This window comes from Thamnophis sirtalis, unplaced genomic scaffold (genome assembly GCF_051295495.1).
Source record: "Thamnophis sirtalis isolate CommonGarterSnake01/CBP01778 unplaced genomic scaffold, rThaSir2_p1.2 scaffold_6, whole genome shotgun sequence".
Lineage (NCBI taxonomy): Eukaryota > Metazoa > Chordata > Lepidosauria > Squamata > Natricidae > Thamnophis > Thamnophis sirtalis.
In genome coordinates, this window is record NW_028261386.1 from 110,234,023 (window position 1) to 110,255,637 (window position 21,615).

The 21,615-nt window shown below is 38.9% G+C and overlaps 1 protein-coding gene across 1 annotated transcript in view; it reads left to right on the forward strand.

Moving 5' to 3' along the window:
* Nucleotides 1-21,615, forward strand: part of ASCC3 (activating signal cointegrator 1 complex subunit 3) — a 223,966-nt gene that overhangs the window by 142,394 nt on the left and 59,957 nt on the right. The window contains exons 24-33 of the mRNA XM_087718718.1: nucleotides 1,221-1,389; nucleotides 4,860-5,080; nucleotides 5,704-5,789; nucleotides 6,502-6,668; nucleotides 6,768-6,913; nucleotides 7,014-7,134; nucleotides 8,588-8,730; nucleotides 18,539-18,676; nucleotides 20,351-20,471; nucleotides 21,466-21,598. Of these exons, the coding sequence (XP_087574844.1) occupies nucleotides 1,221-1,389; nucleotides 4,860-5,080; nucleotides 5,704-5,789; nucleotides 6,502-6,668; nucleotides 6,768-6,913; nucleotides 7,014-7,134; nucleotides 8,588-8,730; nucleotides 18,539-18,676; nucleotides 20,351-20,471; nucleotides 21,466-21,598 (1,445 nt within the window). The remainder of the gene's footprint in view (nucleotides 1-1,220; nucleotides 1,390-4,859; nucleotides 5,081-5,703; nucleotides 5,790-6,501; nucleotides 6,669-6,767; nucleotides 6,914-7,013; nucleotides 7,135-8,587; nucleotides 8,731-18,538; nucleotides 18,677-20,350; nucleotides 20,472-21,465; nucleotides 21,599-21,615) is intronic.

The window sequence follows — 21,615 nt, forward strand, 5'->3', positions numbered from 1 at the left end:
AGGAATAGCCAACACTTCAGAAGATAAGCCCTATCTAATAAATTAAAATTCAATAGTGGAAAAATTTAAGGTTCTACATTTAGGCAAGAAAAACCAAATGCACAGGTGTAGTATAGGTGGTACCTGGCTCAAAAGTAGTAATTGTGAGGGATCTTGGAGTCCTATTGGATAATCATTTAAATATGAGCCAGCAGTATGCTGTAGCTGCCAAAAAAGCCAATGCAACACAGTCCTAGGCTCCATTAACACAAGGATAGAATTAAGATCACGTGAAGTGTTAATACCACTTTATAATACCTTGGTAAGACCACACTTAAAATACTGCATCCAGTTTTGGACACCACAATGTAAAAAAAGATGTTGAGACTCCAGAAAGAGTGCAAAGAAAAAGAACAAAGATATTTGGCAGTGTCGGCTGGCGACTCTCGGGGGGAGAGCCTTCTCTGTGGGAGCGCCTTCCCTTTGGAATGAGCTGCCCCCGGAGCTTCGTATAATTCCCGACCTCCGCTCCTTCCGGCACGCCCTGAAAAGTTGGCTTTTCCAGCTAGCCGGCCTGGCCTGAATAAAATAAATTATTAATTTTAATTGTTAATTTTAATTTAATTTCTAAATCTCATTGTAAATGTCTATTGGGTTTTTTGGATATTCTATTTAATCTTTCTTTTAACTTTTGTATTATGTGTTTTTATGTTGTACGCCACCCTGAGTCCTTTGGGAGACGGGCAGCATATAAGTCCAATAAACCAATAAACCAAACATGTGAAGTTCCATTTGCACAGGCAGAGAACACGTGCATCCGCTGCTTGTGCAAATGGAGTTGCGTGCGTGCGTGCCACTCATACAGAACCATTCCTTCTTCCACCCACACCAGGCTGTCAAGCCAGAAAGATTAGGAGCTGCTGCATTAGAAAATGCCTAAATTCAAAATACTGCCAGTGTTATGAATTAGGAAGACCAAATTCAATTTTGTCAATCTTTTAAGACAATCATGCTGAACAGGTGATTCAAAGCCATAACTCATCTTCTGCCCAAATTTTCCATCAATTTTTAAAATAGAGGTTTTCCAGAGAGTTAAGTATTTGAGTCATTATATCAAAACTGAGGCTTCTTTTTTCCTTACCTGTGTTTCATTTCGTTATTTGTATACATCTATATAATAAAATAGACTATCATGTTAGCCACTTGAGGAGAAAATAAGGATTCATTTTTTTCAATCTTAGGTCATTGCAAAGGAAACTCAACTGTTGGTATTTACAATCCCAATTTTTGAACCGTTGCCCTCTCAATACTACATCCGGGCTGTCTCTGACCGATGGCTGGGAGCTGAGGCTGTGTGCATTATTAATTTCCAGCATCTGATTCTGCCAGAGAGACATCCACCTCATACAGGTAACATTGTATTGAGAACTGCATTCCTGCATAATCATATAGAATTTATTTCTTGAATTGTTTACAAATATTAAATATTGGAGTGTTGGGGAGGAGGGTTCAACTTGTTGTGGTTTAGATTTTCATTGATTCTCCACAGCAGTGAGAGCTATCATGGATGAATGTATGTATGTACTAATTTATACATAACTTATACATTTGACCAATTGCCCAATCTGACTAACTCATTGTGATTTTAAAAAAATTGGGGGCAGCATCTCTTAATCTTGTTGTATTAGCTCATACCTCACAGAATTTTTCTGAAATAACTTAACGTGATCATTGATTTTGTACCTCAATTTTCTCTGTTTGCTTCATGATGCCTTAAAGTAAGAATTTATTTTACGTTGTACCATTTTTCTACAGCCTCTAGTTTACATAGAAACAGGTGGTACACGGCCTTTTTGCATAAAAAACAGTGGCACATGAACTTGTTCACCATAAACCTTTTTACCAGTATGCCTATTGTTGTGGTGATTATTATCGTTAAGCCTAGCTCATTTGCAATTCAGCTTAGAGAATGCTTTCAGAAATATTCATCTCATGTGATATATGCGGGGTTCTTTTTAAGCATGTATAAATTCATATGTGTATCTGCTGTGTTTGGCATTGTTGCTCTGTATCTAATCTGTCTGGCTAAACATGTGTACCTATTTATCTAATTGACTGATCAGTGAGTACTATTCAAAAGAAGCAAAAAGATATTTACACATCAGCAAATAGGAGACTTTGAGGATTTATGGTAATTGACTGCCATTCCCATCTGGTTCCTCTGAAACAATGAAGTGTAGAGAGGTCCTGCTAGACAAAGATGAAGAAAAAGCCCCCCCACCCGTCCCCGCTCTGATAGATCCCAAGAAATCACAGCATTAGTAGGGGATGATGAAAGAGTTCTAAAGTATCTATGAAAAGTATGTTAACAATATCAAGGCTTGAAGCCTCCACAAATTTTATGGCTCTCCAACCATACCTTACTGTGAAGCATCCTAAAAGGGGTACTGAAGTCTTGAGCCAAACCAAACTTCAAAGAAAGCATCTGTGTAACAGAATCATGGCAGTTCTCTGCTAATTTAATAAGAGTCAGACTACATACTTGCTCCAACCTCTCTATGCCAAACTTCTCAAGTGTTTGACGAAGAGACACCTCCAAACGTAATACTGGAAAAATACTTTTTTAAAAAAAAATCTAGTTACTATTAGAAACTTAATACAATGATGTAGGCGCATAGGGTTCTAGTTGAATTGGTGTGGTTTTATATGAGAATGTGTCATGTTTCTTGTTGCATAATGTTAATTAACTGCCTCTACTCAAATTTGCCCTTTGAATAATTTCCCACTTTGGCAGAAATATCACATTGAAGTTACTAGCGGTGCTACTATTACTACTATTGTGTTTTAATATCATCTTTCCAAAAATTTAAATATAATTTTTAACACTTGAATTTGGCCCTGCCTGAAAGCTGACAATCGGTTGGCACTTTGTGTGCGAGGTGTTGTTGGTTCAGAAAGGCAACTACATTCAACCCTGACTGAAAGCTACTTTAAAAGCCAGACATATAATAATCTATTCTAAGTGTATGATATAATTTACCACAGAAACATTGCTTTCTTTAAGCTGACAAATTGGCAAATTAATGAATGTACTATATTCCTTGCAGTCAGTGACTCCTAGCTGAAGAACACCAATCTGCATAATTGCCCCCTTATGGAATATATAGTTTATTATCCATTTCCAGTCTTTAGCTAGGACAAAAGATTTTTTTTTACCCATAAAAGCCCTGATCAGGCACTGTCCTCACATATAAATCCGAACAAAGAAGGATGATGAGTTCTTTACCTCTCTTAACAGCCCTGATAAGGTTACTGAAGAGTTGTTCTCCATAAATCCTGTGCACACTTCAAAAATGCTTACCATACATTCTCATGTATTCCAAAGTACTTCTTCCTGATCATTTTCAAAGCATGTTCTCCTTTTTGGAGTTTGGGTTGGATTTTTGTCCCTTTCATAAAAAGAAGTAGATCTTCCATTCAGAGAAGAGATCTGTTTATTTTTTATGATAAGTATGTTTTGCGTTTTGTTATATGGTCTGATAAATGTGGTTGACTTAATAAGATTAAATGAAAGAGATGATAAAGTATGTCCTTGTGTCATTCTTGATTAAAGTAAACTATTTACAATTTTACAGTTTTTATAAATATATGCATCATATCTAAAAGGCTGAATCAGCTTAAAATTAAATTGATCCTGATAACTCAGGAAATTAAATATATATGTCTAAAACAATTTTCTCATTGTATATTATATTCAATTAAATGGGTTTTCAGTATTAGCAGAATCTAAAAAGCTATTACAATGGCAAAATAAAATAAAATAAATAGATTAATAGCTACTAAATAAAAAGTCTAAGAAAAATAAAGTATTTCATTTATATAATTTTTAATTCCAAAACTTCTTGGATTATTCTGTTTTCAAACACTTCAAAAATATATATACATCCTCTTCTCTTGTCTCCATGTAGTAGAAACAACCAAAAAGAAGAAAACTTGATAGCAATAGACTTATATATCATTTCATAGTCCTTTACGGCCCTCTCTAAGTAGTTTACAGAATCAGCATATTGTCCTCAACAATCTGGATCCTCATGTTGATGATGTACTTGGGAAGAATAACCTTGAGGAACAAGAGGAAAAAGTTGTATGTCTTGAATGCGTTCACACACACACATACACACACTTTTTTTAAAGAAGTGTGAAAACTAGGGAATGTCTTGTTAGATTACACTTCTGGCCCAACTACAATTTTCTTTGATTTGACTGTTATCTTGATAGTGGCTCTTCCTCTTGTTCATCAAGGTTATTCCTTCTGACCATTACAGATGGGAGTAAGCAGTGAAGAAGAGAAGGAGTACTGGTAAGGAAAGAGAAATGTGGAGAGATGAGGTTACAGTGAAAGAGAATTAAAGGAAAGAAAAGAGAGAGAAAAACTCTTTCTAGGCATTATCCAAAGTATTACATTTACAACATAAGCAGCCCTTCCCAAGCGATGGCTAATCTGCAAGAGTATCTCAGGTTTGGAGATTTGGGGAACTTGCCCTTTTTTCACTTTTAAATCAGTATTGACTCCTGGCAACTTCCTAGACAATCCCCTACAGTGTTCTTAGCAAGATTTAGGAAGTGTTTTGCCATTGCCTGCTTCCTAAGATTGAATGTCCCAAGGTTACTCAACTGTCTTTGTGCCTAAGGCAGGACTAGAATTCACAGTGTCCCAGTTTTTTATTTGATGCCTTAATCACACCACCAAACTGGCTTTCAAGAATGAATTAAGCTAGACAATTATATCTTCACGTCCATCTATATGAATCCTTATATGGTGTTTATTGGGATTTTCATAAATGTTTTGTATTAATTAATATTTATTATTCATTTTTTAGAGTTACTGGACCTCCAGCCTTTACCCATTACAGCTTTAGGACACCCCAAATATGAAACTCTCTACAAATTTACTCATTTCAACCCAATTCAGACTCAGATATTCTATACATTATATCACACTGATAGTAATGTACTACTTGGAGCCCCCACTGGTTCTGGAAAGACAGTTGCAGCAGAATTAGCCATCTTCAGAATTTTCAATAACTATCCCACTACAAAGGTTTGCAATACCTTTTTTTTCTCTAAGAAATGTTTGTTTTCTGTAGTCTGGTTTTCATATGGACTAAATGTAACTGACAAATGGTCTCTACTATTACACGAGGCTTACTTTTTATCTGAGGTGGTGGGTTTAATGAAAAATTCCAAAGTGAAAAAACCCTACTTAAAATGAAGAATGGGGTAATGCTTTCTATTAAAAAATTATATGACTGATGTAATTTGTCGCTGTTTTACAATGTTTCTATATTCCATAACATCAAACTGTTCCCTGGATAGTTCACAGAGAGTATAAATATGAAATAGAAAGACAGGCATAAAAACCAAATAGCTAAAATGTGTTAAGGGACAAAAGTACTGCAAAAAAAATACAAATATATTAAAACTACTCATTCTAGAGAATAGAAAGTTTACCTGGTATCAGAAAGCAGTTTTTATACTTTGATTTCACTTGGATTTTAATTGCTTTGAAGAATGAAATAAAATTTTCAACATTATCTGTGGTAGTTTAATATCAATTACAGTGAAGCTTAAATACTGTACAGTCCCTGAAATCTAAATATATAATTACTATATATTATAGTGATTTTGTATACTTTAATCATCTACTCTTGACTTGTTTTGTAGGCAGTATATATTGCACCCCTTAAGGCATTGGTACGGGAAAGAATTGAAGACTGGAAAATTAGGATTGAAGAAAAGCTTGGTAAAAAGTAAGTTTTTAAAAATAATTTAAGTAACCGATTGAGATGGAAAGTCTTGTGCAGTCTTGAGAACTGTTGGCTGATATATAAATATTGATGTCTGTAGATTTGGTATATTTATGCATATTCCTTACCATCATACCACATACAGTTCTTGAAATCTGAAAACTGTTTTCTTGACAATATATTTTGTACAGAAACAAGCTCTGGGGACTTTTTAAATATTTTTTCTTAATATATGTATGTATACGAGTCTAGCTTAATAAAAACTCCCTATGTTATTGATTTAGCCTCAGTTTAAAATCTGTACATGAAACAGTTCAAAATATTTCTAGACATTTTACAGTTTGCAGTCATTTTGAAAAAATATTTCTATGCATCATGACTTGGATAGAAAATTAGGCAAATCTTTCTCTCCTAGAACTTGGATTTTCTTTAACCACTGTGTTGCCATCTTTCCCTCCTAATTACCACCTAGGACTTGCCTGTGAAAGGAATTACATTAATTAGGATGGCAACACACTCTTTTTGGGGGGGTGGGTGGAGTATATATAAGAAGTAAACACAATATTAGGAATGTTGTTGTGGTATCATCCTTATGTTCAGAGAGAATACTGTTATTCTCCATGTCCCTTTAACATTCAGGACTAAATCACCACTTACAAAGTGATAAAAGTGTGCGTTCTAATACTTTACAATGACCACATGATTCCTTTTACAGGGTTGTAGAGTTGACAGGGGATGTAACTCCTGACATGAGATCCATTGCCCAAGCTGATCTTATTGTTACTACACCAGAGAAATGGGATGGAATCAGCCGAAGCTGGCAGAATAGAAGTTATGTCCAAAAGGTTTCTGTTCTCATCATAGATGAGATTCATCTGCTAGGTAGGAATTGCTTTAATCTTTATCATTGTTGGAACTGCAATGTGTTGGCTGCACCTATCTATATCTGTATATCTATACCTTCTTTTTATGTTTTCTTAGGCGATGAGAGAGGGCCTGTCCTAGAGGTTATTGTGTCTCGGACTAATTTCATCTCGTCTCACACAGAGAAGCCTGTCAGAGTAGTTGGTCTGTCAACAGCACTAGCCAATGCCAAGGATCTAGCTGATTGGCTAAATATTAATCAAGTACGTAAATGATGCTTACAGTTGACTTTCTGAGCATTATCTTTAAAATATTTACAGTCTTAAACATGGGGGAGAAAAATAACCTTATTTATCTCTTTAGATGGGGCTATTTAACTTCAGGCCATCCGTGCGTCCAGTTCCATTGGAAGTTCACATACAAGGTTTCCCAGGCCAGCATTACTGTCCTCGCATGGCTAGCATGAACAAACCAGCCTTTCAGGGTATGCAAACTTAGCTATTTCTTTCACTTCATACTATGGGCAGACACATTTATAATACCTGTTTCTTGGCCTTTATTTGTATCTTTAAAGAATGTATTTTTAACAACACGGCTTATGTGTTGCCCAATACATTTAGAGAGCTAACAGCACAGAGTACAACTGAAATATATTTCAGACAGAATCATTTATATTACCATTTGACACTGTGAAAACCTTTTCCTATTAGTGTGTTGAGATTTACAACATGTAAATCATTCTCAGTATTAATTCACTAGGAGATTTGCTCCTAATGGAATCTTTACAATAAATGTAAACAGAAATTGGACATCAAGTTAAGATTGCATAATTCTAATTTCACAGCATAGCCATAAACTTCAGAAATGTAAGTGTACCCAGAGATATCTCTGTTTTCAACTTTTTATTCTTACACTGGAAAGGACAAATTTAAGAACCACCTTCACATTTTATTAAAGCATGTACTGCATAGGTTCCATAAGGAATATTTATTATATCAATTAAAAAGAAATCCCCAAATAAATTTTGGATTGTGAACTGCTGTTGATTGTAAGGAGACAGTTGTGAGGTGGCTTTTTAGCTGATCTAATTAGCCTTATGACAGAAGCGAAGTATTGATTGGAGACTAGAGACCAATCTTGGCAGTTCAGATTATTTACACCTCAAAGAAGAGCATAGTAGAAAAACACTAATGAACTATAAATCTGTCCAGAGCTGTTCAGCCACACCTGTTCCTGAAACAACAAAAATGCATTATCTGTCAAGCTTTCTATCAGGAAACAGATGTATTGATTTCTATATGGAGAAGGGGCAATGTCAGCATTGTCATTTGTTATATGTATACACATGCACATGCCTATGCTCCTTCCTGCATATTGTCATTAGTATTAAAATTAGATTGTCAAGTATCATTCAAATCTTCCAAGAAGTAAGTTATTTTTACATTCAGCATTTTTTATTTTTAAATACACTGTGTGTTTGTGTGTATGTGTGTGTATGACTATACCTAAAGGAATGCTGTTAATACCTCTATGTTCTGATCAAATTACTTTAGCAGTATAATTTAGAGAATGTTTTTATTTCCATATGTTTGATAGAAAATAGATACGCATATGTCAACAGCTGCTATTGTAAACTTTATTTCTCAACCCATAAAATTATGCTAAAAGCTGGAGCTTTTCATTTGTGCATTTTTAAAAATGCTATTTTGACTACTTTCCTCTTTTGCTGTATTAACTGTTAAACCCACATTCTCCCCCCCCCCATTCCAAGAAAGTTGACTTTGCTATAAATTTAGATTTTTGAAATAATTCAAAAGGAAAATATAATTAATTCATAATTCATAACAATCATTGACACTCCGAGAAGAAGCTGTGAAGGAGATACTAGAACGAGAAGTTGCATTCCATTATGTGGGGGTTTTTTTGTGTTTTAACAGCCATTAGAAGTCATTCTCCAGCCAAGCCAGTTCTTATCTTTGTATCATCCAGACGACAAACTAGACTTACAGCTTTGGAGCTCATTGCATTTTTGGCAACTGAAGATGATCCAAAACAATGGCTAAATATGGATGAAAGAGAGGTAAATTGGTATTACTTCAATTAAGTGAATTATATTTGAAAATTATATTAAAAAATTAGAATTGGATGTCTTCGATCGTGGTTTTGTTTTGCTTTTCTGTACCACTTTTATGACATAAAGTTGGCACATACAATACTTTTGATGCATTAGTTGAGAATGGGCTTCAGAGTTTCATGTTCCTTTAATCATTCCTTGACCTCGTCTTTCAGAACACAAGTTCCCAGAACTTCATGTTTCATCATTACCAAAGGAGAATTTATTTCTATAAAAGGAGTTGTAACCAGAGTTCAGAGAACACTATTTGCTTTTCAAGAGCAAAAAACTGGAAAAGATGTGTGCTGTTGATTCCTTAGGCATTATCCCATAATATTGCATACATGCCTGCATGTGTGGCTTATGTGGTTCACGTTGTCAGTTATGGCATATTTCCTATCTCTGTTTTTTAAAACATGAACCATTATCTTTGATGTTTTTGAGATCTCACAGTAGGTAGGCTTTAGCAAGCAGCTGAAACCCAAGCTTAAACTGGCTTGGGATATTTATGTATGATTTTCACTATGGCATACTCAGATAGTGTGATTTTTAAATGCTGTCATGTATTTCTCCCTATTTTTATGGACTATTTAGGGATTTTCCATGAGCTTCTCTAATCAACAAGCATCACACAACCAAAAAAAAAACAAAAACAAGAATGGGTGACATACATTTACCATTTTATTTCACATGTCCTCAAACGTCTTCCCAATTTACTACATTGTTCTTAGAAAATGAAGGTTAAGAACACTTCTGAAGTTTCATGTAAGGTTAAGAATACTTCTGAACTGAAAGTCCGGAACAGGGCAACCATATTGTTGTAAATTTTCTGTGTTTTAATTTTTACGTGGGGACTGCCTGAGGGAGTGTATGAGTATGTGTGATTCGGAGGACCTGCCGGGAGTTGCGGGGGCTGGAGGGGTGGTTGGGGGGACCAGAGACACGGGAGAGGGTCGGGGTATTGCGGTCGTAACAGGGAGGGGCAGATACGGCGGGGACTTCAGGGCAGGCCATTACCGGGGAAGGAGGGTTCGCTACATTACAGAGATCCCTCCTTCCGGCCCTGGGAGTCCCACTGGGAGTCCCACTCCAAGACCAGATGGCGTGAGTAGTCAGGACCCTGGTCTCCGGCTGTTGTCGCTAAATGCCAGGTCTGTTGTTCATAAAGCTCCTCTCGTCCGGGACTTAATTATAGACGAGAGGGCAGACCTGGCATGTATTACTGAAACCTGGCTGGGCCCAGAGGGAGGAGTCCCCCTCGTAGAGCTGTGCCCAGAGGGATTTCAGGTGCTGCATCAGCCGAGAGCCCAGGGAAGGGGTGGGGGTGTGGCCGCTGTTATCCGGGAGTCGTTAGTTCCTCGCAGGGTCCCTGCTCCGGAGATTGTCGGGTGTGAGTCTTTGCTGCTAAAGTTGGACCTCAAGGGTCAAGTGGGTTTGCTGCTAACGTACCTGCCTCCCAACAGCGTTGCAGCAGCCCTCCCCTCGCTCCTCGAGTCGGTAGCCGAGCTGGCGATTGAGTTCCCTAGGCTGATGGTCCTGGGGGACTTTAATTTGCCATCGCTCGGTGAAAACTCTGATGGGACGAGGGAGTTCATGGCTTCCATGACAGCCATGGGCTTGACCCAAGTAATTCGAGGCCCAACCCATACAGCGGGACACATGCTTGACCTTGTATTTCTCTCGGAGCAGTGGATTTATGATCTTGGTCTGAGGGGGAGTGACATCATACCCCTGTCGTGGTCAGACCATTGCCTGCTGAGGCTCGACTTCCGGAGGCCAAACCCCCACTGTAGGGAGGAGGAACCGACCAGGTGGTTCCGCCCCAGGCGTCTTATGGAGCCATCAAGGTTCCAGACAGAGCTTGGGGTTATTCCTGACACTCTCGCCCACAGTCCGGTGGAGACTCTGGCTGCTGCGTGGCACTCGGCAGCGTCAGAGGCCCTCGACCGGATTGCGCCACTGCGGCCCCTCCGAGGCGGCGGATCCCGGAGGCCTCCTTGGTTCACCGAGGAGCTCCGGGAAATGAAGCGCCGGAGGAGATGCCTAGAGCACCGTTGGAGGTCCGATAAGTCCGAATCGAACCGAGCAATGGTAACCACCTGCACCAGGGAATATACTAGGGCACTTAGGGCAGCTAAAAGATCACACATAGCCTCCCTGGTTGCATCCGCTGAGTCCCGTCCAGCCGCCCTGTTCAGGATAACCCGCTCCCTATTAAACAAAAGGGAGACGGGGGAACCCCTGCAGGGCAGAGCTGAAGAATATGCCCAATTCTTAGCGGACAAAATTGCTCGGTTTCGGTCGGACTTGGACTCCACACCCGCAGTTCCAGCCGAGGCACAGGGGGACCAAGTAGAACAGCTCTGGGTTGAGTTTCAGGACGTTATCCCTGGGGATGTGGACAAGGCCATGAGAGCTGTAAGTTCCTCCACCTGTGTTCTGGATCCGTGTCCCTCATGGCTGGTTGCTAACTGCAGTGAGGTGACACGAGGCTGGATCCAGGCGGTTGTGACCGCCTCCCTTCGGGAGGGGAACTTCCCCGCCTCATTGAAAGAGGCGGTGGTGAGACCCCTCCTGAAGAAACCATCCTTGGATCCAGCTGTTCTTAACAGCTATCGCCCGGTCTCCAACCTCCCCTTTCTGGGGAAGGTTGTTGAGAAGGTGGTGGCCTTTCAGCTCCAACGGTCCTTGGAGGAAGCAAACTACCTAGACCCCTTCCAGTCTGGCTTCAGACCTGGTTACAGCACAGAAACCGCTTTGGTCGCATTGATGGATGATCTTTGGAGAGCCAGAGATGAAGGACATCCCTCCATCCTGGTCCTCCTTGACCTCTCAGCGGCTTTCGATACCATCGACCATGGTATCCTTCTGCGACGACTGCGGAAGGTGGGAGTGGGAGGCACCGTGCTACGGTGGTTCTCCTCCTACCTCTCGGACAGGTCGCAGTCGGTGTTAGTGGGAGGGCAGAGATCGTCCCCAAGGCCCCTAAATTATGGGGTGCCGCAGGGTTCGGTCTTATCCCCCCTACTATTCAACATCTACATGAAACCGCTGGGAGAGATCATCCGCAGGCACGGGATTAGATACCATCAATATGCGGACGATACTCAATTGTATCTGTCCGCCCCGTGCCAAATCAATGAAGCGGTTGACGTGATGGGCCGGGGTCTTGAGGCCGTTATGGACTGGATGAGGATTAACAAGCTTGTGCTCAACCCAGAAAAGACCGAGTGGCTGTTGTGTTTCCCTCCCAAAGATTTGGCCAACATTCCAACACTCAGGCTGGGGGGTCAAATTTTACACCCCTCAGAGAGGGTTCGCAATCTGGGAGTCCTCCTGGATCCACAGCTGTCATTCGACCACCATTTAGCGGCTGTGACCAGGGGGGCATTCGCCCAGGTACGCCTGGTGCGCCAGTTGCGACCCTACCTGAACCGGGAGGCACTCACAACAGTCACTCGGGCCCTTGTGATCTCTAGGCTGGAATACTGCAATGTGCTCTACATGGGGCTGCCCTTGAGGAGCATCCGGCGACTTCAGTTAGTGCAGAACGCGGCCGCGCGAGTGATCGCGGGTGCACCCCGATTCACCCGCATAACACCTATCCTCCGCGAGCTGCGCTGGCTACCTGTCGATCTCCGGATGCGCTTCAAGGTGCTTTTACTCACCCATAAAGCCCTACATGGCAGTGGATCTGGATACTTGAGAGACCGCCTTCTGCCGATTACCTCCCTACGACCTATAAGATCGCATAGACTGGGCCTCCTCCGCATTCCATCGGCCAGCCAGTGTCGGCTGGCAACTACAAGGAGGAGGGCCTTTTCAGCAGTCGCCCCGACCCTTTGGAACGAGCTCCCCGTGGAGATTCGTACCCTCTCCACCGTCCAGGCCTTCCGCATAGCCTTGAAGAACTGGCTCGCCCGTCACGCCTGGGGATAAGGACCGTTACCCCGCCCGAATATCGAATGTATGGTGTTGATTTTATTATATGTTGTCGTCTTAATGTTGTATTCCCCCTCCCTTGGTTTTCTGTGAGCCGCCCTGAGTCCCCTCAGGGAAAAGGGCGGCCTACAAATGTCAATAAAACCTATAAAACCTATAAACCTATTTGACCCCTACAAAGAACAGAAATGACAAATAAATAATCACTCTTTCTCTCTCTCTATAACATACATATACACACATATATATTAGTCTGGGTATATACAGAGCATACCGAAGGTCAGGTCCCACAAACAATTTATTACATTAAATGTTTGAATTGGTTGCCATTTTCTTATAAACTCAGAATTGTTTGTTTGATTTATAACCTTTAAACATTCTTAAGTGTAACAACATTTTAGCTGATGTTCACAAATTCTGACCTAATAGAATCTTTAGATTGTCTGTTGGCCTCTGAGATCTATCTTGGTGCATCCTGTATATTAAAATAAAAATAAATTAAATAAATAAATAATAAATTAAAATAAAAATCCACACACATTTTCAAAATGTACTCTCATTTATGGATATAACAAAAAAAAAGCTTTTTGTGCAGCTTTTTATTAAGCAAACAGTAATAGAGATCAGTGGCCTCTTTTTGTTTTTGCCAGCTATGCCACTGCTGTGCATGTTATAGCAATTTGTTTCAATGGACATCAATTTCAGATGTCTTTTTACACCAGTGGTGGGATCCGAATCCCATTGCAACTGGTACGGTTGCAACGGGGCGCGTTGTCCTCCACATGAATGCGCACAACATACGAGCACACACACGCAGTATGCGCATGCATCTTACCATCCAGCGACGCCTCCGTGATGCTCCAGCTGCTCGGCAGAGCATTGCACAGGTGCTGTACACACCAAGCACGTGCACAGAAGTGCTGAAGGGTTTAAAGACAGGTAAGGAGCGCAGGTGGGCCCTCCAGAGCACTGTACCGGAACGGTACCCAGTGCTCCGGGAAGGCTCCGGTATGCCCGCCCTGGGGTGCACTGCCTGCAACCCACTACTGTTTTACAGATTTCTAGGTGCAATAGTGTAAGAGGGAGGAATAGGCTTTGGCTTCCACTAAGTACAGCCATCATTTTTTAACTATATATTTTTCTTTTGTGGTGTAGGATTTTTTTGTACAAGCAAAGATTGGGGGTGCTATCTTCTCTTTGAAAAATAAATGTGAAAGCTGTCCTGCATAAAATGCATACTCAGCATAGACTGAGAGTAAAGCAGTCGTCCTGGTCAACTGAGTTTTGAGATCCCTTGAAAGCAATTTATAAATACATTTTCATTATTCCATTTTTACCACAAGAAAGGGAAAGAAGCACAGGGCTGGACATTTTGTTTATAGTGCCAAAACGACTCTAATATTGAACATATTGGCTTCAGGGAACAGAGGTTTGAAGGGTTATTACTATTCCATCTGAAGCAGTAAAAACGTCAGACTAGTCCTGGATAAAATAAAGCAAAATAAATGTAGATTGGGCATAAGTCCAAAATAGTACAAGGGGGGAAATTACAGGTTTTGTCTGAAGGTTGGAATAATGATTCTAATATTTTCTAAACTAAAGAATTTGCTTGATAAAAAATCTACTGCCAACAGGAGTATATAAAATTTGAATACATGAAATTCATATCTATCCTGTTTCCCTGAAAATAAGACCTCCCCAGATAATAAGCCCAACCAAGCTTTTGAGTGCATGCATTGAAATAAGCCCTCCCCCCAAAATAAGCCCTACCCAAAAATATTGCAACACAGTAGCAGCCATGAGGTGACCACGCTCGCTGCCGCCTTCACCTCAAAAATAATAAGACTTCCCTGAAAATAAGGCCTAGTGCTTATTTCGGGGGTCAAATTTTGGGGGGAATACGGTATTTGCCTGAAATTGTTGTCCTGTGCTATAATTTGAAATTTCCACTGTTTTTAGTTATGTAGAGGAAGAAAATTTAGTAACCATTAAAAAAAATACAACATATTTAACATTTTAAATATGTGCAGGATGTTAAGATTATACTACAGCTTTTCAGTTAAATAACCACAGTATTTTGAACCTGTGATGTTTGGTAATACTTAAAGCACTTCATCCAAATCCAGGGATATAATTGAAAAGCCAATTGCACATATTGAAGAAATTGGTGAATATTTTACACTGAGTTAGAATGTGTTAATGTTATTTCTTAAATTATATTTCTTTCTTGATGATATATTTATTTCTACTTTTTACCCTAGAGTGAAGAGTAAGTTGCATAAGTTGTGGTTGACCTTGCCTGGATAGTTTCTGTTCTGGGGAAACCGATTAGGTGGAAAAGATATAACTGCCTGAAAATTACTATGTAATTTAGATTCAGTTCTAACATTATGCCCAGTATTAAGTCACATCAGTTAGAGTGATGCATATCAGCATTTTTGTCCATAAATAATGTGGAAGAAGGTTGAGAAGAATCTGTCTTTGCATTTTCAGAACCACTTTCTTTTGTAGTATTGAATGATGTCAGATTTTTTTTTTAAAAAAAAAGTACCTTAGCACAGGGACATTTTAACATTGCACAACATCTGTGCCAGATGTTAAATGTGTGATTATATTTTGTTTTAAGACTTCATCACTTTCCTCATTCTTTGTGCAGCCCATCTTTCTTTACTGGCCATTTTCAGACCATCGATAAGCATTATGCAGTGGCATATGGTCTGAGTCTGAGGTGCTTTGAAAAGGCGACAGAGTACTAATAATGAGGATTCCCCGAAAATGGGAAAACCAGGACAGCAGATAATGCTTTGAGAAAGTATGGGGTTTTAGCATCTTGAAACAATATATCACACTCAAAGGGACAGAATTGGACTGCACAATCTGTTAGCTCATTCTTGTCCAATCTGGTCTCCTCTTTTCTTTCGGAGCTAGCAGTGTTGTCATCAGCTTGCTGAATTATACCCTGACTGGAATGAATTTCAGGCACAGGGTAATGTATCTACTTAAATGGAATTCTTCCTTTTTTAAAACAAAAGCTTTTTAGGTATATTTTAAAAAATATATTCATGTAATATCATTCCTAATTTTACATGTGTGTGTAATAAATAAAGCAAAAAAAATTTATACTTTCATGTTTGGCAACAATTTCCATAACCTTGTCATAAACTTTATTTATTTCTTTACTTCCTTTTTGCTACTTTAAAATTATATAAAAGCATATTACTGTATGCTTTGAAAGGAATCCTGGGCTCAGATTTTAGAGATCACAATAAAATGAACGTGCTTATAATTAAGTCAAGTAATAATAGCAGGGTTTTCTTCTTCTTCTTTAGTATCAACAGGTTACATTGATTTATTAGGAAAGATCTATTTTTGTTATTGTGGCATTAATATTACAATCAGCCCTTTTCAATAGACTTAAAAGAAGTTTTATTTGTCATGTGAAAAGATAAGTGTTCTTTGAACTTAGAATAAATTTGGATTTGTTTCAGGCAAATTACCCTTGATCATAAAAATGATTCATTCTTTCAAAAGAAAACTGCTGTCTATGCATATGGATTTGTAGAGGATAGTATCTTGAGTAAAATAAAAAATGTGTTTATTACTTACTCCTTTACATATGTTTACTCAAATACGAGTCTTCTGAGTTCATTGAAATTTAGGATCATAACGAAAAACTGTTTTATACTTTGAAGAATAGTTTTTAAACAAGTGCTACCATAAACAATGGTAGTCCTTTCTAGATTAATTTATTCTTGCGCAGCAGTAACTTTTAATACTTTTGCCTCAATTTGTTAAGATAATAAATAATATCTATTTAAAAACCAATAATCACACAGGAATTTTTCACAAAATGTTTTCAGAATTCTGCAGTCATATGTGCTCATAGGTAAGCAAGATAGTATTGTAATTCTTGCTGTGTTGCTCTACTGATTTCTGTGAAAACGCAAGAGAATCTGTTAGAAATAAGTAAAATCACCCGTTATTAACATGAGAGAATGGCAGGATATATGGCGGAACGCCTTATAAAGGTCCTTTGGTTTTACTGTGATAAATACATGGCATTGCAAATATAGTCAACAATACCTCAGGTCACAACACTAATATAAAGCAATGGGCAGATTGGATCTTGAATGCCACCCCCAGCCTAACAACTCTTAAATGCATTCCCTCTGAATAGACACCCAGTGGTTTAAATCAGAGTCTGTGGGATGGGAATGCTTTATGATGAAGCTTTGCTAACAAAATGTACATTTAATATTATAACATCTGTGATCCAGTATGAATAGGAAACAAGGTGATGTGAAACTCTCACATTATGGTCCATAATTAACAGGAATAAGAGAGCGCACACAGTGTCTGTATTTGAATTATTTAATATTATTTGTTCTAAGGAGAAAACCAGATATTTCAGTCACAGAGCAGAACCTAGAGGAATCTTACCTCCTGTTTTTGTTCTTGATCGTTTGTTTATGACTCAAAATATTATTTGAAAAATGAAGTCTGTTACTATACAAAGCTATTAATTCCCTATTTAATTAACTGTTCTTCTCAGATAAATTTGGATCACAGCAACATTTATCTTTTTTTGTTTCCCTGTAGGAGGACTCATCTAGAGCTTTCTTAATACCGTATAAACATATTGGTAGCAGGACTACAACAGATAGTGTCCAAATTGTAATCATTATCAAAATGCGACATTTGCATTATATTGCTTTCCGTCGGTTTTTCTTTTTAAAATTAGTCTAAATGTAAATAGATTATAAAACTGATCTTTAGAGTTTCTTGTATTCATGAAATTATTTTCCTTCGTTAGCCAATGTGTGTGGGGGGGGGGACAGTTCCTTCATTATTGATAGATGACAGTAATATTGATGCTGTAAACAAATTTATCTGCTACTATGCTACAAAAAGATAAACTGTTTAATTAACATTTTAAAGAAAATGATAATGCTTTTCAGTCTAAAGGTTTCTGATATTGTCTGTGTATTTTTATGTGTCCTACTGCGTAAAAGCTTAAGAAAAAATCTTACACACTGCATGAGACAGTGTTTCTGAGATTTGTCAACTTTTCAAAAGCAGTTGAGTGGGTGTGTGGAAGATAGCTTTCAAAAAGGATTTATAAGGTTTTACTTATATTTGCTATATGTTTATGTCTTTGCAACTTGGCCTATAATTATTTATTATCTGAAAAATGTTTTGACTTAAGTTGGATGTTATTTTGTGTGGCTGGCTTGATCTGTAACACTTATTTTGTGCCAAAACCTGTTACTTCAGTGGTTTGTTAATCCTAAATAAGCCTGTTTGTGAAGAGTCTTGACTATTTCTGTTCTCTCATGCTGAACTCCATTTATCCCTTATTTGGAACTAAGTTATACCAGCATCAAATTTGCTATCCCTATAGCTTGTCCTTATCCTGCTTCTGTTCCCAGTAATGCCAGTCCAGTGATTTTTCTACAAGAGAATGAGCAACAAAGCCTAACAAATTATACCCACATTGAGGTGGTAGTTGAAGAAGAGTAAAACATCACTTTTAACACTGAATGTTATTGAGTACAATATAAGTCTTGTCCCATTTACGGACCGAGGTGATATAAAGATACCACTATAGCTGCACCATAGAAAATAAATGTTGCCATGACAGATTTATGCCAAGATGGGGGGGGGGGCTTTTAAATAGTTTAGCAGGAGAACTGTTTTTTCCTTTATTTATAAAATATTGTGAATAATACATTGTTTTGAAGACCCTTTTAATTAACATTCCTGCTATTGATGAAAATGTTCTGAAAGATTCTGAAGTAAATCTGTCTTATACTGTTAAACTTATGTATTACAGATGAGTGCCATCATTTCAACAGTACGAGAGTCTAATCTTAAACTGACCCTGGCTTTTGGAATAGGCATCCACCATGCTGGCCTTCACGAACGGGACAGAAAAACTGTGGAAGAGCTATTTGTGAATTGTAAAATCCAAGTATGTTTATTATATGCATGATAGCATACAGGTAGTCCTTGCTTACTGACCATTTGTACAGCAACCATTTAAAGTTGTGATGCTGCTGAACAAGTGGTACATATGACTGGTCCTCAAAATTCCATTTTTCTCACTACCCCTGCAGACACAAGATCACAAGTTCGGTACTTGGCAACCTGCTCATACTTATGACAGTTGTAGTGCTTCACAGTCATTAATCTCCATTTCCAACATTTCCCCATCAGCTTCCCACAAACCAAATCAACAAGGAAGGTTGCAAATTGTTCTGATAAATCATCCCAGACTCCCTGCACTCATATGATATCACATTCTCCTGTCCCCAGCCTCCCTGCACTTGTGTCAATCTGCAGCCTCCTTCCCCTGGCCTCCCTGTTCTTGGGCCAACCCATGGACTCCTTTCCAGCCTCATTCTGCTTGTGTCATCACACACAGAGGCAACACAGCCAACTGATACTTCAAATCGTCCCTTTATTGCTCTAACTTTCCCCCAAATGCTCCCATGTTATTGCAAGTCCCAGAGCTAAGTGATCATACAATCCACACACACACTTCCAGCAGTCTCTGGCTGCAAGTATTCCCACACAAAGTAAGAAATCCAGCAGGGCAAGGGAATAAATCAATAAGTTCAGGAAGCAGAGGAACACAGCAATGGTTTCAGGAAGCAAAGGAACAAGGCAATTAATGCAGGAAGCAAGAAATAAAGCAAAAAGTCCAGGAAACTCCAAACTTCAGCAGTGGCACCCAAAACTCCCATGAATTCAGCGCTTCTTCCCAACAAACTGCCCTCCTCACAGCATCTCCTTAAGTCACAATCTCCAGATGTGCCTTGTGAAGAGAGACAGGGTGCTCTCCTCCCAAGTCTTCTTGTTGGCCTGCACTGTTCCCACCTCTTCTCCACTATCAGGGATCGGGGTGGTTGGGTTTCTTGCCCATTGCCTGAGCTCCTTCACTCCTTATTTCCACTGCCTGCCTTCTTGTTCATGCTGGTCCCATTCCTACTTGCTAGCAAGCCGTCCCACACCTGAGGGGCCCTGGTGTACCTCCTCCCCACATTCCTCTGAAGCCAACGAAGTCACCCCCTCAGTCTTCCTCAGCTCCAGCTCCTGCTCATCTTCCTTCACAGATTCAGGCTTCAATTGTGACATAAACAGCTTGCATGGCACTGTGCCCTGTTTTCTCTGGCATTCCTGTGTTCATGCAGCACCATATCCTGTTTTCACCAGTCTCCACATGGCCTCCTTTCCCTGTTTCCCTGGCCTCCCTAAGTTTGCACAGCAACACAACCATCTTCCCTAGGCTATTCTGCTTCTCTGCACTGGTGCAGCACCACACCCTACTTCCCCTGGCCTCTCTGTGCTTGTGCATAGCTTGTGTTGGGCCTCCCAGATCCTCCCCACCTACCCCACCCTCCCCTTACCTGGAAGTTCTGCCACTTTACTCTCAATGACCCACATATCTTGAGGTGACATCTGCAAAAGAGACTGCCAGGATTGTTGTCACTAAGCAACTTTATGATCGCATCACAATCCCAATTGCTGTTGCAACCCAGGTATTATCTGTATGAGACACATTTTATTAACTTCAAAAACATGGTTTTTTTTACACTTTTTGTTAAAAAAAAAGTTTACACAGTTACATCTTTTTCCTTTTTAGGTTCTTATTGCCACAAGTACATTAGCCTGGGGTGTCAATTTTCCAGCACATTTAGTAATTGTTAAAGGAACAGAATTTTATGATGGGAAGACCAGGCGTTATGTGGATTATCCAATTACAGGTATAATCACAAATTGAAAAGGACTATTTTACTCTATGAAAGATTAATCCTTATTCCTGAAAATGAAAGCGAATTAAGCTAAATTACATATGCCACATGATTTGTTTGATTTTTCATAACAGGATTTTTTAATTTTTTTAAAGAAAATCAGACAATTTACAAAAATGTATTATCTATCTTCACTTCTCACCCACTAAACAATATAATGGGTTTGATTTAAAAGTTAAAAATAATACCTTCAATAGAATATAAGAAATATTATTACATCTGGAAACAGGTAACAGTTACAAAGAGGAAATAAGGTGAACTAGATATGTAAGTTATGTAGCTGATATGATACAGAAGCTACAATCAGAATAATTCATTTATGTAAATAATCACCCAAAGGATAACATATACAATTTAAAAGATCTCAAATCATGCCTGGGATGTTATGTTCATTTCCTTGTTCTATTATTTATCACAGATGTGAAATTATAATGGCTATTTTTCTATGACATTTGGAATCTTGGAGACAATATTTCCAGTCCCCGTTATTTCTTACCTCTTATGAAACCAAATTTCACACTGAGGATGTGAGACGATATTGTTGGAGTTTTCATATAAGCACTTGAAGCTTATTTTAACTTTCTTTTTATAAACTGGAAATAACTTTTTAATGTTTTAATGGTTAAAGTTTTACATTTTATCTGCCATGCATAACGTTCCCAAGCAGAATACATCTACTTTAAAATAAAAAATGTGTGTAGTGTGTGTGTGTGTGTGTGTGTGTGTGTGTGTGTGTGTGAGAGAGAGAGAGAGAGAGAGAGAGAGAGAGAGAGAGAGAGAGAGAGAGAGAGGGAGAGAATGGAAAAAAGATAGATAGATGATAGATAGATAGATAGATAGATAGATAGATAGATAGATAGATAGATAGATAGATAGATAGATAGATAGATAGATAGATAGATAGATAGATAGTCTATCATATGTTATTACTGTTTCACTTTCATAGATGTTCTTCAGATGATGGGACGTGCTGGTCGACCCCAGTTTGATGATCAAGGCAAAGCTGTGATTCTAGTTCATGACATCAAGAAAGACTTTTACAAAAAATTCCTTTATGAGCCTTTTCCAGTAGAATCAAGGTAAAAGAGGGACATGT